Here is a 17,757-nt window from a genome sequence, read left to right on the forward strand (position 1 = left end):
ATATTCTGTCCTCCTCCTCCTCCTCTGTCACCGTCGCTGTCATCGTCGTCTCTGTGTGGCGCGGGCGGGCGACGAGCGCTGAGCAGTGCGTCCCTTTGATCCTGTGGCTTTGTTATGATGGTTTGGAGGGAGAACACGCGAGAGAGAGAGAAAGATAGATAGATAGATAGATAGAGAGAGAGAGAAAGATAGATAGATAGATAGAGAGAGATGAATGAATGAATAATTAAACGAACGGTTAAAAATAAAGAAAGAGAAAGGGAGGACTGTAAAAAATGGATCAGGGTGGAAGAGAGAGAGAGAGAGAGAGAGAGAGAGAGAGAGAGAGAGAGAGAGAGAGAGAGAGAGAGAGAGAGAGAGAGAGAGAGAGAGAGAGAGAGAGAGAGAGAGAGAGAGAGAGAGAGAGAGAGAGAGAGAGATGAATGAATGGATAATTGAATGCAAGAGTGGTTAAGAAAAGAATATGAAACAAGGAGGAACGTAAAAGATGAAGCCGGGTTGAATAGACAAAGAAACAGAGAGAGAGAGAGAGAGAGAGAGAGAGAGAGAGAGAGAGAGAGAGAGAGAGAGAGAGAACAATAGTAGGAGGCATACATACACACACACATACATACAAGCGTAGGCGGAACATGGACTGGCTGCTAACTCACTAATAGCAAAACAGGAAAACGTATTGAGAGTAACTGAGGCGGACGTTTTGAAAGCATGGGAAGGAGGAGGCATTGAGAGCATGTGAGGAAGGTGTATTAAGGACATTATAGAGGACGTATTTAGGTCATGAGAAAAGGACGTATTGAGAGCATAGGAGGAGGTAAAGGTAAAGGTGGGTGCATACGCTATAGCTGCGCGTGGCTACTGTGCTCATCTCCGATCCGTTGGCCCTTTGAGCCTGTGGTAGGTAAGAACTAGTTGCCCCGGGACACGGCCAATGTGAAATCTGAATTACCACTGTTTACCATCCCCAGGTTTCCCCAAGTACCCGTTTACCGATCAGCCCGAAAGGGAGGATGAACAGCTGGGTGATCTGCACGCCAACTCCCCGGGCCTGGGTTCGAACACGGGCCCACGGATCATTAGACCACGATATAGTAAGAGGATGTACTAGTATCAAGGGCATAGGAAAAGGACGTATTGAAACCATAGGAGGAAGGCGTATTAAGGACATAGGATAAGGACATATTGAGACCATGAAAAGGAACGTATTAAGAGCACTGTGACCATTAGACCACGATATAGGAAGAGGATGTACTCGAATTAAAGGCATAGAAAAAGGACGTATTGAAACCATAGGAGGAAGGCGTATTAAGGACATAGGAAAACGACATATTCAGACCGTGAAAAAGAACGTATTAAGAGCATGGAAAAGGAGGTATTAAGCTTTGAGAGCATTGTAATAGGGCGTGTTTAGGGCACATAAAAAGAATATATTTCGAGCATGGAAAAGAATGTATTAAAGGCATTGGACAAGGGCGTGTTTTGGGCATTGGAAAAGGATGTATTTCGGGCATGGGATGACTTGCCGCTAAATGGGACTAGAATGCGGGAATTGATTGGCTTATAACACGTTTGTCCTTGGGCGTGGAAATAGCATAGGAGAAGACGAATGAGAAATACAAGATAAAGAATGAATTAAAACTTTTCATTGCTACTAACTTTGACGTTATTCCTCTTTCGTCTGTGTTGTTGTTTTCGCTTTCTTGTTCCAGGTAAACACACTGATTTGATTTGATGTTTACGCCGCCTGGAAACTGGAAGGGAGAGTTTGTCGAAATAAAAAAAGCAATAGAAAACGATAAATTAATTCTTACATTGCCTAGTACATATATTACCATTTTTCTTTTCTATATATTCCACTTTTCACTATTTCCTACGTGCAGTATATATTCTTTTTGTATTTTCACCTTCATATGCAGGTAAAATGAAGTACAATGTTGTTTTTTTCTCTCTCTAATTTTCCTTTCCATTTCCACACACAGATAAAATTGTTCTGTGGTGTTTTTTGTTTTTGTTTTTGTTTTGTTTTTTGCGTAACATCATGTCACACGTGGCTAACATGTGGTATAATACAATTCCGCTCGACGCTTTCATATGCAGTTAAAGTGATTTATATATATACTGTATTTTGCTGTATATCATTTCATACTTAAATAACATGTGGTAAAGTGTATGGTTTCCTTTCACACTAGCTCATATTATCTTATTTAAATGTGATATGTTTTTTTTTTTCTTATTGCTTTGCTCTTTCTCTCTTTATCTATCTATCTCTTTATCTATATCTATCTGTCTGTCTATCTATCTAACTTTTTATATACCTCTTTCCACAATCAGAATGTCTAATCCTCTTTCATACCATGTTCAAATGTTGTATAGTATATGTTCTTCACGAGGGAAGGAAGGGAGTGTATTGTGGAAGTGTTCATGACAAGGAGAGATTAGCACAGAGTAAATACAGGAGAACAGTGTAGGTTGTCAAAAGTTAGTATAGGTATGGGCCATTTTCACAGTCAGTGTATATAACTACCAAAACCAGTCGTTCCCTAAGGCTGCTGTACGTTTGATCTGTGTACGTCACTTGGGGGTCGTTCCACAGCTCCCGTGTGGGGCCTCTTGATCTTGACACACCTCATTGGTCACTGTTGTGGAAACGCGTCCGGAGTTTGATTCGATCGTGAAACAAGTATTGGAGGATGTTTGGCGTGGAATGAGATGGATGATGAGTACGGGGGATGGAATGAGAACACTGATTCATATTTACCTTGGAATGAGAAGGGAAACTGTAGGAAATGAGATGAAAATAGAGAGGAAAATTTGCCATGGAACAGGAAGAGAGAATATAGGGAAAGAGCTTCGAATAGAATGGAATGGAAGGGAAATGGGACGAGAACACTGCTTTATATTTGCCTTGGAATGTGAAGGGAAGATGTAGGAAATGGTATGAGAACGCTGGAGAATATTTACCGCGAAACAGGAAGGAAGAATATGGAAAGGAGTCGAATATTGGTGAATGGATGGCAAGATCAGAAAGGAGACTATCAAAGGGGCGGCCCAAGACAGACTGTTCGGAGACAAAGTGAGGGAGTTGGGACTGAAATGGTTTAAACATATGCAGAAGAAAAGAGATGCTTGGTAAATCGCGAGAAGAGAGGTGAGAATATAGAGCTGTCAGTCAAAAGGGAAACAAAGAGACAGCCCAGGTTAGACGCTTCAGAAAGAGAGATAACCTTGTCGAAATTGAGATGGCTTGAACACATGCGGAAGAAAAGGGATTCTTGGTATATCGCGAGAAGGATGCTGGGGATAGAACTGTCAGTCAAGAGGGAAACAAAGAGACAGCCCAGGTTAGACGCTTCAGAAAGATAGATACCCTTGTCGAAACTGAGATGGTTTGAACACATGCGGAAGAAAACAGATGCTTGGTAAATCGCGAGACAAAGGGACAGCTCAGAGTAGACGGTTCAGAGACAAAGAGAGTCGAAATTGAGGTGATTTGGACACGCACGAAAGAGAGATGCTGGGGTATATAGGAGGAAGGATGCTGGGAAGGATTTGGACACGTTAGGAAGAGAAAGAGATGCTGGGTATATCGGGGGATGGATGCTGGAAACGGAGCTACCAGACAAAACGAGAAGAGAAAGGATAAAGAGGAGATTGGATGCTGGAGATGAAGCTACCAGGTAAAAGGGATAGAGAAAGGACAAAGTGGAGGTTTACAGATGTCATGAAGGGGTGGACATGCAGGCAGTCGCGTGATAGAAGAGGAAGCTGCAGAGGACAGGAAAATATGAAAACGCTCTGACGGTCTCTAACGGGAGCAGCCAAAGGAAGAAGAAGAGGAAGAAGAGGAGGAGCGTGGCAGGGAAAGGTCAGGAACCGGATATGTTTGCCGACCTGATTAATCCTCATATCAAGGGAAAAATCAACCTGCTTTTGGAAAATTTAACGGCGGTGTAAAAAATGAAACGTCAGAAAAATAAGTTGATTATGAAGCGATTTTGCCAACATTTCGGTTTTATATCAGCTCACGGTTTTTCATGGTAGTTTTTTTCATATTAATTTTAAATACTAAGTGGAAGTAAAGTAAAGATGTGGGTATAAACTGTAGCTACACGTTGCCTCGGTGCACATCTCCATCACACCTGCCCTTAACTCCTCTCCTATCTAATCTACAGTCTCTCTTTTAATCTGTATAAGGTAAGAACACACTACTATATTATTTTAGGTAAGAACACACCCACCCCAGAACGCAGGACAGTTGTGGCATCCGGGTTACCACAGTTTGCCTTCCCCAGGCTTCCCCAGGTACCCATTTACCGGCCCGGCTAATTGGAAGGGGGTGTGCAAATTGGCGAACAGGCGTTAATATGGGAGAATGGGATGGGACGGTGTATACATTGTGGAGGTGAAGTTGTTGCGATTTCGACACGGCTGAGAGAGGGAGAGGGAGTGGGAGAGGGAGTGAGAGAGGGAGTGAGAGATGGAGAGAGAGAGAGAGAGAGAGAGAGAGAGAGAGAGAGAGAGAGAGAGAGAGAGAGAGAGAGAGAGAGAGAATGAAAATTTCGCCACGGTGCTGAGAGAAAGAAAGAAAGAAAGAAAGAAAGAAAGAAAGAAAGAAAGAAGAAGAAAAAGAAGAAAAAGAAGATGAAGAAGAAGAAGAAGAAGAAGAAGCAGAGGAAAAAGAAGATGAAAGAACAACAAAAACAAAAACAAACACAAAAACAACAATAAAACACAGAAAAAATGAGAAGAGAATCAATGTGTGTGTGACTTATAGCGTGTTGCATCGCGTGAAGTTAGAATCCAATTAGATTACTTAGGATCGCTGTCTTTTTTTTTTCTCTCTCTCTCTCTCTCGGTTCGGTGTAGCCATTAATCCGGGCATTAGTCAGGGATGTACTTGCTATAAATCGGTGCAGTAACTGACTGGTCTCTAATTCACCATGGTCTGATCACACGCTGGACTCGATATCGCCAGCCTATGCAGTTACAATAGTTTATACTGCATATTTATTGTACCTTATTGCATACGTAAATAACATGTGGTGAAGTGTATTTTATCCTCTACACTTTCATAGCCACTACTCAGCTCTGTGTATGTATGAGGATTGGTATATCTGTGTACTGGTGTGTATGTGTATTGGTATGTGTGTGTACGGGTGTCGTGTTTTAATATATATGGTGATTATTCATAGGCGTGTCGGTGTTGATGTGATGTGACCCGTCGCCTGATAGTTGACCGTTGCGGGCGTGAAAAATTACTCCTCGCTTAATAATTGTCCAGCGCGGGCATACAAATCAAGGTCATCTAATATTGCACATGATATCGTTTTCCATTCATTGTTACCACCACAGAATTACAGCCAGTATATTATGAAGCAATTCCCCTCATATAGTTTTTATTTACATGTTCTCCCTCGCTCGCTTTCCATCTCGCCAGCGTGATGCGAAAAAAATGTAATAGCATGGAAGTACAGTGTTAATTATTATATTTTGTGTGTGGCAAGATTTAAGAGAGAGGGGAAAACGAGCCTAATCAAATCATATGTATAGAAAAATGTGTATGAAATGAATCTAAGGTAAAACGGAAAGATTCATGAGTATTGAACGCAAATTATTATGCTATAGCGACCACAAGATACATAGATAGATAAAGAGAGAGAGAGAGAGAGAGAGAGATTGGGTGGGTACACTCCCTAATGAGAAAGTGGATCAGGGGACGAGAGAGAATTGGATGATGACAACGAAGAGTGTTTGTTAGAGGAAAATTGGATTAAGGAGAAAGAGGAGGAGGAGGACGAGAAGAAGAAGAACAAGAACAAGAACAAGAAGGAAGAAAAGGAAAAGAAGAAGAGGAAGAGGAAGAGGAGGAGGAGAAGAAGAAGGACAAATCGTACACAGAAAAGGGAAGTGCAAACGCTGGGAGAATGTATACAACGAACAAACTTCCTTCCCCGCCCTCGCTCGCACGTGACTCCCATACACAGATCAGATCACATGTAGCGCTACGCCTTTCCAACGGGTCCCAAAAGGCTCATCGATTACTGTGAAGGCTGTGGATGTTTCTGTAGCTTTAACTCGTATTCCTAGACGCTTTCGGCTCTCACAGTATTTTCAAAGACCACAAAAGAGATTAACTGTGTTCTCATGAGTATTTTTTTTCACATTCGCGGCGCAGAAGTCTTGTCACACTCTCACTAGGCTCGTAAAACTACCCATGGCAATACTAACGCAACCTCTACGAAAGCCTGACCAAATGTGGATATGGGGCTTTGTTTCTTGTGTTGAGCTTCGCGGATTTAGAAGTCACGTTGTGTTGGAGTAAGCCTTCGATACCTCCGCCAGCACCTCACTTCCTTGCTCTTCCCTGTATAGTCGCTCTCAAAGCCTTGCCTCACATCCCCTCCCCGGCATGGTCTTCTGTCCTGTTCTTTCTCTTCCTCATCCTCTTCATCGTAATATTTTTCTTCTTCTTTTTCTTCTTCTTCTTCTTCCGCTTCCGCTTCCGCTTCCGCTTCCGCTTCCTCCTCCTCCTCCTCCTCCTCCTAGACTGACTTCCTGAACACACCTAGTAAATCGTTCCTAAAACACACACACACACACACACACACACACACACACACACCTTAGTTATTCTATGTTATCAGATGTGTTTTAAAATAGTCATCGATGTTAATAATAATAATAATAATAATAATAATAATAATAATAATAATAATAATAATAATAATAATAATAATAATAATACGGAAGGAATGCGTAAAATAAATATGCACTGTAAATTATTTTCGTCCATTCCCAACGGACTACGAATCGCAGAATAAAGAATATAATTGCGCTTATTGATCTGAATGTGTGTGTGTTTGTGTGTGTGTGTGTGTGTGTGTGTGTGTGTGTGTGTGTGTGTGTGTGTGTGTGTGTGTGTGAGAGAGAGAGAGACCGATTAATCAGGCATCCATAATCTATTACGCTCACTTTTCTTTTCTTTTTTTTTTCGTTTCTTTACCGTCAGCGTCAATATATTCTCGCAACTTTATCACCCCTTGGCGTATCTATCTATTCGCAGCCATGTAACTTAAAAATTATTGTCTTTTCTGTCTTGTCTGTCTGTCTGTATGGATGGATGGATGGATGTCTTTGTGTCTGTGTTTCTGCCTGTGTCAATATGTCTGTCTTTCTGTACGTGTGCCTCCCTCTATCTTCCTATCTGTCTATCTTCCTGTTTCTTTCTAAATATCCTTCAATCTCCATTTCTATCCATCTGTCTTTTGTCTTCCCGTTTTTCTACTTGTTTGTGTCTGTTTCTGCGTATGTCTATCTTTCTTTCTATCTGTCTGTCCATCTGTCTCGGCCTCCCCATCTATCTGCCTACCTATCTGTTTCTCTGTTTATCTATCTTTATCTCCGCGTCTTTCTGCATGTCCGTCTATCTGTCCATCTTTGTCTATCATTTTATTTGTCTATCTATGCGTCGTCTATCTTTCCATCTCTCTGTCTCTGTCTCTCTTTTTATTTGTCTATCTACGCTCTTACTGTCCTTCTCTCTGTTCATCTTTATATCTCTATCTCATTTTATTTTTCTCTATTTACGTGTCTTTCTGTTCGTCTATCTCTTCATCTATGTCTTTGTCTCTCATTTTATTTCTCTATCTACGTGTCTTTCTCCTCGTCTCTCTGCCCATCCATCTATCTCTCTGTGTGTCTGTGTGTCCGTCTGAGGTCGCAGCACCGCGTTCGTATTCAGCACATTCAGCTCGGGCTCGGCCACTCCCAGCAGCAGGCGGCTTAGCATATCAATCGCCTCTCCATTGTGTTCGCGGCAAAAGCCTATTTGAGAACGCTGTCACAAAGTTAGTACTGCCTTCATAGCTTCTGCCCGGCAACGCCACGCCCGGAATAGGAAAGTTTTTATTCAATGTTTTCTTTATGGCGGGATTTTTTTTCTTTACTTCATATCACCCATTTAGTTTACTTACTATGGTGTTTCTTTGTTTACAGTTTAATTACAGGTTAGAGTTTTATTTACATTTTTACAGTTATACTTTACCTTCTGTTCTATTCACTCGTAATTTGCTCTTATTTCCGTTCTATACTCTTATAAATTTGGTTCGTCACATCCCTTCATTTATAATTATGGCGAGGAAAAGTCCATTCTTCAGTCATCGAACTCTATTTCCTTCATATTGTTGGATTTCTTCTTTACCTTCATCTCTATTCGCCCTTAAACTCCTCCTGTTGCCATCCTATACTATAAAAAACCTCTACCTAAGTCATATCCCTTTACTGAAGATTAAGGCGAGGATGTCATTATGTTAGAATCGGTACAGAGGAGGATGACAAGGATGATTCACGGGTAAAGAAACTTGCCATACAAGGAAAGCCTTGAACAATTAAACTTGCATTCTCTAGAAAGGCGAAGGGTGCGAGGAGACTTGATCGACGTTTATAAATGGATGAATGGCTTTATTAAGGGTGATATTAATGAGGTTCTGATGATAAGAGAGCCGGGTAGAGCACGTAGCAATGGGATTAAATTGGATAAATTCAGATTCAACAAGGACATAGGCGAGAATTGGTTTACCAACATAGTGGTGGAATAGGCTTGCCAGTCATGTTGTGAGTGCCAATACGATAAATACATTAGAAAAGAAAGATTCGATAAAGTCATGAATAGTAAGATTAGGTGGAGTTAGGTTCACAGGAGCTGCCTTATATAGGACCTACCAGACCCTTGCAGTCTCCTTATGTTCTTATGGGTTTTTTTTTATCAAAAGTCCATCCTTCTCTCAACGAACTCCATCTCATCTTGATTATATTGGAGAAAGAAAGAGAGAAATGTCCTTTAATAAGTTCCTCGTATTTCCATCCTACACCATCATAATTTTCCTTTACCGAAAATTATGGCGAGGAAAAGCCTATTCTTGTGTCGTCGAACTCCATCTCCTTCAAATTGATTGTATATTGGAGGAAGAATAAAAGAGAAATTCCAATCCCATTTCACTTTCCATGAGGAGCAGGAGGAGGAGGAAGATTTATATAATTCCGCCCTCTGCCGCGCGGATAATTCATCAGGAACTTTATTTTATTTTCCAGCCACAAGCTCGTCCTCTTAGTTTGATTGGATGCGGAAAACTGGCACGTCTGTTTTCGTGTGTCTGAGAGGGACAGTTCTCATTATGGCCTGACGCGCACCTTTGGAGGACTGAATACCTAGGGACATACAAACATACATACATACGAAGAATCACACCAGAGAGAACCTTTTAATTACACTCCGGAGAGGCGGTGGCCGAGTGGTCATTGTGCGAGAGAGAGAGAGAGAGAGAGAGAGAGAGAGAGAGAGAGAGAGAATGCATGTTGACAATTTTCAACCATCCCTGAGTGGCGGAAGATAACCCACATGCTGCCTAGGTCTTCAAAAAACCATAACTTCAGTGACTTAGGTGGCAGCATGGGCCAAGTAAGAGTCATACATCACGGCAGCCACTATAAATATAATTCTCCTGCGCCACTAACGGGCTGGGATCGTCCAAGAGGCCCCTCAAGAAAGCCTCCCGGCGCTACGGGCAGCCTCTAAAAAAACGCGTACCCTCGCAAAGGTTTCTATGTCAAGATTCATTTTCTCCTTCTGTAAACACACTTCCCCTCTCCTTAGCCTCAGATCCTTTTTACAGCACCTTTGAACTCTCTTACCTCTAAGTATAAGATCACACATTACCGAGAACCTTTTTTTAATTACACTCCTGAATACCCTCGCAATGGTTTCCGTATTATCGTTCATTTTCTCCCTCTGTAAACTTGCTCTGCCTCCCTTTAGTCTTAGATCCCATTTACCGCACCTTTGGACTCTCTTATGAAGGATCACACACCACAGGGAAGCCTTTTTGTATTGCCTCCTTGAACACCCTCTTGAAGGTTTCCACATCAAAGTTCTTTTTCTCCCTCCGTAAACACGATTCGTCTCTCCTTAGTCCCAGATCCTATTCACAACACCTTTGAACTCTCTTAGAAAAGATCACACACCACAGAGGACCATTTTATCACATCCCTGAACGCCCTTGTAAAAGCTCCTACATGAGTAATCGTAGTTAGTGTAATCCTATTAATCATCTGTAGTCGTATTTGGTTGGCTTTTAAGTTTGGGCACGCAACCGTAGGCTCTATTGACTCCACCTTCAAACTCTCTTATGAAGGATTCAACACCACAAAAGGCCTATTCTGCTACATCCCTGAGCAGCCTCGTAAAAGCTTCTAACATCAGTAATCGTATCCTTATTACACCATTGGCATCGGCGTTTAAGTTTGGACACACAACCGTAGTCTCTATTGACTCCACCTTCAAACTCTCTAATGAATGATTAAACATCTTTGAAACACTACAAAGGGCATGTTCTATTGCATTCCTGAGCATTCTATTCAGCACACCACTGGCATTAGCTTTAAGTTTGGCTACACAACCGTAAACTCTATTGACCACACCTTCAAACCCTTTTGGGAAGGATCAAACACTCAAACTCCATAAAGAACCCGTTATATTGCATGCCTGAGCACCCTCGTAAAGATTTCTCCATCATCATCATTCATTTTCATCATCATTCATTGGCCTCTTTCTCTCTCACACGCACACACCGCGTCGCTCCTCCTCCCTTCCTCTCCTTCCCTCTCCCTCCCTCGCTGCAGCGCCGCGTCTCGTCTCCCAGGACAGGCAAACACGGGACGTCAACACACTTTTGTCCGCGGGCCGAGCAGGGGATGGGACGCGAGGCAGCCGGTGTTTTGAACGCTGCTGGGACACCTTTAAAAATCCAGCACCGGGGGGGACTGTGCTAGGCTTCGAGGCTCCCCCCCCCGGCTGCAGCAAGGTCACCGGCCCTCGATCCTGGTGCCCCGGTGAGCGTGTTTTGGTGAGCCGGGAAATTAAATTAAAAAATATTCGTATAGTGAAAAAAAAGTGTGTCATGGGGCTCCTGGAGAGATGTTAATTAACCGCCGCCCACGCGTGCAATCCGGCGTGGCGGTGAGGAGGAGGAGGAGGAGGAGGAGGAAAAGAAAGATGAAGATGATAAAAATAATGATGATTGTGATAGCAATGATAAGGAGGAGGAGGAGAAGGAGGAGGAGGAAGAAGAGGAAGAAGATGATAAAAATAATGATGATTGTGAGAGCAATGATAAGGAGGAGGAGGAGAAGGAGGAGGAGGAAGAAGAGGAAGAAGATGATAAAAATAATGATGATTGTGAGAGCAATGATAAGGAGGAGGAGGAAAAGGAGGATGAAGAAGAAGAGGAGAAAGATGATAAAAATAATGATGATTGTGATAGCAATGATAAGGAGGAGGAGGAGAAGGAGGAGGACGAGAGAAGGAGGAAGAGAGAAAGAAGAAGAAGAAGAAGAAGAAGAAGAAGAAGAAGAAGAAGAAGAAGAAGAAGAAGAAGAAGAAGAAGAAGAAGAAGAAGAAGAAGAAGAAGAAGAAGAAGAAGAAGAAGAAGAAGAAAATTAAGAAGAAGAAGAAGAAGAAGAAGAAGAAGAAAATTAAGAAGAAGAAGAAGAAGAAGAAGAGAAAAAAGGAAGAACAAAAACAATAACAAGAAAATAAAACGAAATAAGAAATACGATGATGAAGAGAAAGAGAAGGAGAACAACAACAACAACAACAACAACAACAACAACAACAACAACAACAACGACCAAAAAAAGAGCAAGAGACAAAGGAAAAAAGGACAAGAAAAAAAATTGAAGAACAAGAAGAGGAGGAGGAAGAGGAGAAGGAGGAGGAGGAGGAGGAGGAGGAGGAGGAGGAGGAGGAGGAGGAGGAGAGAGAGAGAGAGAGAGAGAGAGAGAGAGAGAGAGAGAGAGAGAGAGAGAGAGAGAGAGATGAATGAATGAATAATAGAAGGCAAAAGTGGAGAGAGGGAGAGAGACATAACATCGTAAAAAAGAAAAAGAAAAAAAGAGGAACGTCAAAAATGGAGCGGAGAGAAACGGACAAAGAAGGAGAGAGAGAGAGAGAGAGAGAGAGAGAGAGAGAGAGAGAGAGAGAGAGAGAGAGAGAGAGAGATGAAGGGAGTGGAAACAATAGATGAAGTTAGTAATTTTAATGAAAAAGAGAAAGAAAAGGGAAAAGACGGGACCATGCGATAAAATATATAAACCGATATCGAATAAGTAACGAAGAGAGAATGAATGAAAACTGAAGCTATAAAGTCAGATTCGGGGACATACACTTAAGCTGCGTGTGACCTCGGTGCTCAAATCCGTCACATTGGCCCTTGAGTCTGTGTAGGTGTAGGAATGCAGGGAGAAACGTGGATCTGATAATGATGGGGAAGGGAAGGAGGTGATAACAGCGGCGAGAGAGATAAGGGAAAGAAGAAGAGGAGGAAGAAGAAGAACAAGAACAAGAACAAGAAGGAGGAGAGGGGGACGAGTGTTAAGGGAGAAGAGAAGGAAGAGGAAGAAGAAGATGGAGGAGAAAAAAATGGAAAAATAAGAACAGGGACAAGAATGATAAGAAAGAAATGAGTTACAAAGGAAAGAAGAGGAAAGGAGGAGGAGGAGGAGGAGGAAGAGGGAGAGAAGGAGGGAGAGGGAGAGGGAAGGGAGGGAGCGGAGATATACCAGCAAAAGCACTTCGTCGCATCAATATTTTTCCTCCGTTGTTTTAAGCAGATTACGAACGTTAGTCTCACCTTTGTTTCCCGCGCCTTATTCCTGACTAATCCAGCTTTTTAGACACCCACCCTTCCTCCTCCTCTTTCTCGTCCTCTTCCTCCTCCTCCTCCTCCTCCTCCCGTTCCCCTTCGTCCTAGTCATCCTCCTCTTCCTCTTCTTTCTCCTTTCCTACCTTTCCCCTCCTTCCTTCTCCCTTTCTTCCTCCCCTTTCCTCTTCCCCTTCATCCTCTCAAACGTCCCCTTCCCTCTCCTCTCCTCTTCCTCTTTATCCTCTTCCTCCTCTCATACCTCTCCTTTCTTCCCTTCCTCCTCCTCCTCCTCCTCTGACGCGGGGGTGGGGTTTTGACGTCACCACCACCACCACCACCTCCACCACCACCCACTTCCCCAGCGGCTCTTCAGCTTTAACCCCACCACCACCTCCTCCACCTCCACCATCACCACCACCAACACCACCGAAAACTAGTCCAACCCAGTTCTGTGCAATGCCAGCAGTACCCAGAATTCTCCGTCAAGCCCACACCAATATGCCACTAACACCTGTATATGTATATTGGTGCCCTGGTTTTTGTTTGTTTGTTTTTGTTGTTTTGTTTGAGCCTGTGTTTCTCTCTTTTTATCTCTCTTTCGTTCTCTCTTTCTCCCTGTCGTTCTGTGCCATTCTGTCTCTCTCTCTGTCGTTTTCTCTCTATCTTTTATATATCTATCTATCTCTTTCTGCCGTTCGCTCTTTCTCCCTCTTTCGTTCTCTGTCATTCTCCCTGTCGTTCACTTTATCTCTCTTTCTCTGTCCTTCTCTATATTTGTCTATATCTATCTATCTATCCATTCTGTACTGCCTGGTTTCCTTTCAATTACCTACTTATATGGATGTCTTCCCTACGGTAGGTATTTGAGGCTTTAGAACTTCAGCGCGAACACTTATTAGTGGTGAAAGACATAGTCACTCTTTCGTCATGTTAGCTATAAGTTATTTTCTCTTAATTTTATATATATACGACGAGTGAGCTTTTGTTTTGGGGCCTCTTTACTGTACAATCGTGTCCTCGGAAGTTCAAGGTAAATATGTACGTGCTAGTTGTCAAGGAGCCGTTCTTCTCTACCTAGAAATCTAAGGTTTTATAAGCTTTGCGATGCATGAGTCGACCATCGTTTTGAAGTGTTTCTGAGTGTGTGTGTGTGTGTGTGTGTGTGTGTGTGAGAGAGAGAGAGAGAGAGAGAGAGAGAGAGAGAGAGAGAAAATGGAGGGTTCAAACAAGGCTTCGGATGTTCAGATTGAGTACGTGTTGCATACCAAGAGATAAAACTAGAGTACTTGCAGAAGCAGGATGAACTACAGCTTCCTCAGACATAGAAAGGTGGAGAACATTGATTGAAAGGGTCGATCGTTGTCTTGCGGGATTACTAATGGCTGCTGATGACGGTGATGGTGGTTGTTACGATGATCTAGAGATGAGTGTTGACCATGGGGCCCCAAACACTGCCCAGCCTGGTGGAGAAACTGAATCTAATCATCTGTTTCTTTTTGCAGGCGGGGCCACGGTGGGTAGAGACTGTCTTCAATAAGCGAGAGTGCATCAAATTCATCCCGAGCAGCAAGGACAACGCGAGGTAAGGCGTCAAACTACTACTACTACTTGTTATCCTCCTCCTCCTGTTTCTTCATTCTTCGGGTGTCCCTTGTGTTGTAGCCGTTCACTTTTGGCCTTTGAGACAGATTTGCACCCGAGTACCGAATGCATGTCACCCCTGCGGTAAAGTCTTAGGACACTGCTCCCACGTTTTCAGTAATTCCGTCGAGACAACCCTTCTGTAGACACCTTACCAACATAGAATACAAGAATAAAATAGTGGGGTATCATTAACTAAGGCTATTCCTACCCCCAATGATTGTTTTTAGGACTAACTGATTCAGACTGGTTTATGTTATGTATGTAGGCAAACCTGATCGCCTCTACATTTGTGACCAATCATCGCTATATTAATTAGTGATAACCCCCACCAATTTTGTTTTAATCCTCACCAAATGAGTAATTACCCTTGCCTGATAGGTGACCTACCTACTTCTCGGGTTGAGTGTGAAACCAGTCAACACATGATGGCCACTCTCCTGTAAACATTTTTATAGTTACAATTCTGAGGAGAACTTCACTCATATTTTATCTATCTATTAAGTTACCTGAATGTCTGAAGGTAGTCTCAAAGCCACATCTGAGGTAAAGTTGTATTTCAAGTGCTTAGTTTACCATCAAGAAGAGCTGGGATACTGGACTCAATAATATTTCCCATATTTTCTGAAGTTTCACTCAAAATCAGCATTCTGTCTTTTTGCTCTCATCCAGTATTCCAAGTAAATGAGTGACAATCTTTAGTGTGGTGGCAGCAGTGTCCTAAAGATTTACCGTGCAGTGTGTTTCAATTCATGTTTTTGTACCTGTGTGATGTTCTGTGTAGACTAGTGTACGATAAACTCGCTGTGTTAAAGGTACTGTAATGTTGTAACGGTGGTAATGAGGTACTCCTGCTATTATTTTCTGGGGAGAGACTATGCTGATCCTGAATACTTGCCTGGGTTCCATCCCTACTCTTTACTACAGCTCTTAAAGTTGTGGGGCTCCTGACATACCCACATTCATTTCTAAGTCAACCTGGTAGCACCCTGTCTTCAGTATCAGCCTACCACTTTCAATTTTTAGCCTTCAGTGTTCTGTATTAACAAAGAATGACTATGAATAAACAGCCAGTCACAATATACTTAATATATTCATAGTCATTTTCAAGAGTGAGCCTCATTATTGACCATAGTAGGATCTTTCTGTGTAGAAATTTAAATAGATTTTCTTCCTTTCATGTGTCTTAAGAATACCCGTAACCTGAAAAACTGTGACTGCCATAATCCTGATACTATCCATACAATGTAAGTGATTCTTAAAGGCTGGCACTGTCCATAGTATCGAACCAAGTCATTGAACCCCCTCTGGAAACTATGTTTTATATAGGACTGTGTTTTCCCTCTCTGCCACAACCACAATATTTGCATACTCAGTGAATTCAGACCTCTGTTTTCAAGATTGATCTTGCAAAGTAGAACGTTCTATGTAAAAATTCATTATTACTTTCTTCTCTTCATGTGTTTAGGACTTTCCTGTCTATGACTACCATAATCACAGTAGACACATACATACTCAGTAAATACATACATCCAATTTTAAGACTGAGTTTCCCTATTTAACAAAGCAGAGTCCTTCAGGGGAGAGGTGGGACAGGAGGATGAACATTGTGATAAGGGAGTGTGTGAACAGGGAGAATGGGAGACTTTTCTGCCCTTACCACCCCTAAGGAAGCATTCACAGAGGGAACAAGGAAATAGATAGATAGGTAGATAGATGAACTTCAAATATTACTCATTGCTCTCCCAGTGTACATACACCATATATACATACCTACATACATATATATATATATATATATATATATATATATATATATATATATATATATATATATATAAATATATATATATATATATATATATATATATATATATATATAAAAAATACACACACACACACACACATACTTGAAAACTACTTTTCTACCCAGCTATTTTGTCCAGATAGTTATTCTTCCTAAAAAATTCTGTATCACCCTTTTCATAGTAACAAGGTTTCCATTGCTACCAACTCCTTATTTCAGTTGCAAAACGCCACAGCATCAGATCATGAATCTATTCACATAGTGTTCTAACTCTCAGAACAACACTATCATGGCAAACTATTTACTCTTATCTGGCATGTCCCTCAGAACACAGTGATATACAATAGAGAATAACATAAGTAACCCTTAAGATACGTTTATGGAATTTGATCTGAAATTTTCTCTTTCTGGAAATCTTGCTCCCCTTGTGCTGTCAGGCCTGGAAGAAGTGTGTTGGAGTAAGTGGTCGGCAGCGAGTGGTGGTGGTGGTGGTGGTGGTGCATGATGGATCTCAAGGATCATTCATAGCAGCCAATATGTAAACACAGACTGTATGATTTGGCTCCCACCTGTACTACCTCAGCATGTAACCATCATTATTATGTACTGTTCTCATGTATTCTGTAGTGCAGCAGCAAGCTACCTGAGATGCCCAGCAGGGATGTGACCCTGAAGCAGCAGCACTTAGAGCATCTTGATAAAGACTTCTTCACAAATTTCATAATATTTTTCAGTGCATTTTTAGTTATTTCTTCTTTTTAACAGTATTTTCAACCATTGGCCTGCTTTCAGTTGTCTGTATGTCTATTTGTCTATTGCTCTGATGCCTTGTTTCTTCTGGGAGTTACCCTTTTGGGGGGCTGCACAATGCCTGTTTGATTGCTAGGAATCAGTTACCGTGCCCATCATGGCCAGGATGCCACAAGCTCTCAGAGACAGGAATTCTTGCTCTTCCATCCTCTACTTGTGAACAGAACATTTTAGGAAAGCTTACATGTTTGAAACATTTATTTATTCTCAGTATCTTTTCTATATATTATGATTTCTATTTGAAAGCACAGACATTTTATATATTTTTCACTTGTACATAATTTTCTGAGTAAGCCCTTTAGAAAATGTGCTACTTTAAAATGAATAGGGAAACTTTTCATGAATTTTTAGTATAGGTCTGTATACCATCAGAGGTAAAACACTGGTTGTATAATCTTTTATTTGATGACAGCCATTTGTGGCTCCAGCATCAGATTCCCATTGACAGCCAAGGCTGATGCTAGTATTTCAAACATGCAGTCTTCATGGCACTGTGGAGAAGGAACAGAAAATGGAATTCTTAACCTGTTCCTTCTCACTATAATTCAGTTCAGCTACGTACAGTTTTCCACCACCCAATACAAAAGGAAGTATAAATATTGTTTTGTCAAATCTTATTTTCAACTTTTCTTAATATTATTTGCTACTTTAGTAAAGTCCCATGTGATTAAGTTGTATGTAATCAATATTTTATGATAATGTACTGTACAGTAAGATCATAACAATGTGATGAACAGTGATTGTAAATATCTTTGTAGTTCATAGCATATAACAGTCTTAGTCTCAGTCCGTCCACTTTTTTGT

At 41.6% G+C, this 17,757-nt stretch overlaps 1 protein-coding gene across 10 annotated transcripts in view; it reads left to right on the plus strand.

Annotated features, from left to right (window-relative positions):
* LOC126998746 (transient receptor potential cation channel trpm-like) overlaps positions 1-17,757 on the plus strand; it is a 120,577-nt gene that overhangs the window by 82,342 nt on the left and 20,478 nt on the right. For 6 of the 10 annotated variants that reach the window (XM_050860746.1, XM_050860740.1, XM_050860747.1 and 3 more), the window contains 2 exons: positions 14,198-14,277; positions 16,581-16,601. In XM_050860746.1, the coding sequence (XP_050716703.1) occupies positions 14,198-14,277; positions 16,581-16,601 (101 nt within the window). Of the gene's footprint in view, positions 1-14,197; positions 14,278-15,566; positions 15,584-16,580; positions 16,602-17,757 lie in introns of those variants that run through there. The other 4 variants (XM_050860744.1, XM_050860748.1, XM_050860745.1 and 1 more) reach the window with 2 other exon arrangements.

This window comes from Eriocheir sinensis, chromosome 15 (assembly GCF_024679095.1).
Source record: "Eriocheir sinensis breed Jianghai 21 chromosome 15, ASM2467909v1, whole genome shotgun sequence".
NCBI classification, from domain to species: Eukaryota; Metazoa; Arthropoda; class Malacostraca; order Decapoda; family Varunidae; genus Eriocheir; species Eriocheir sinensis.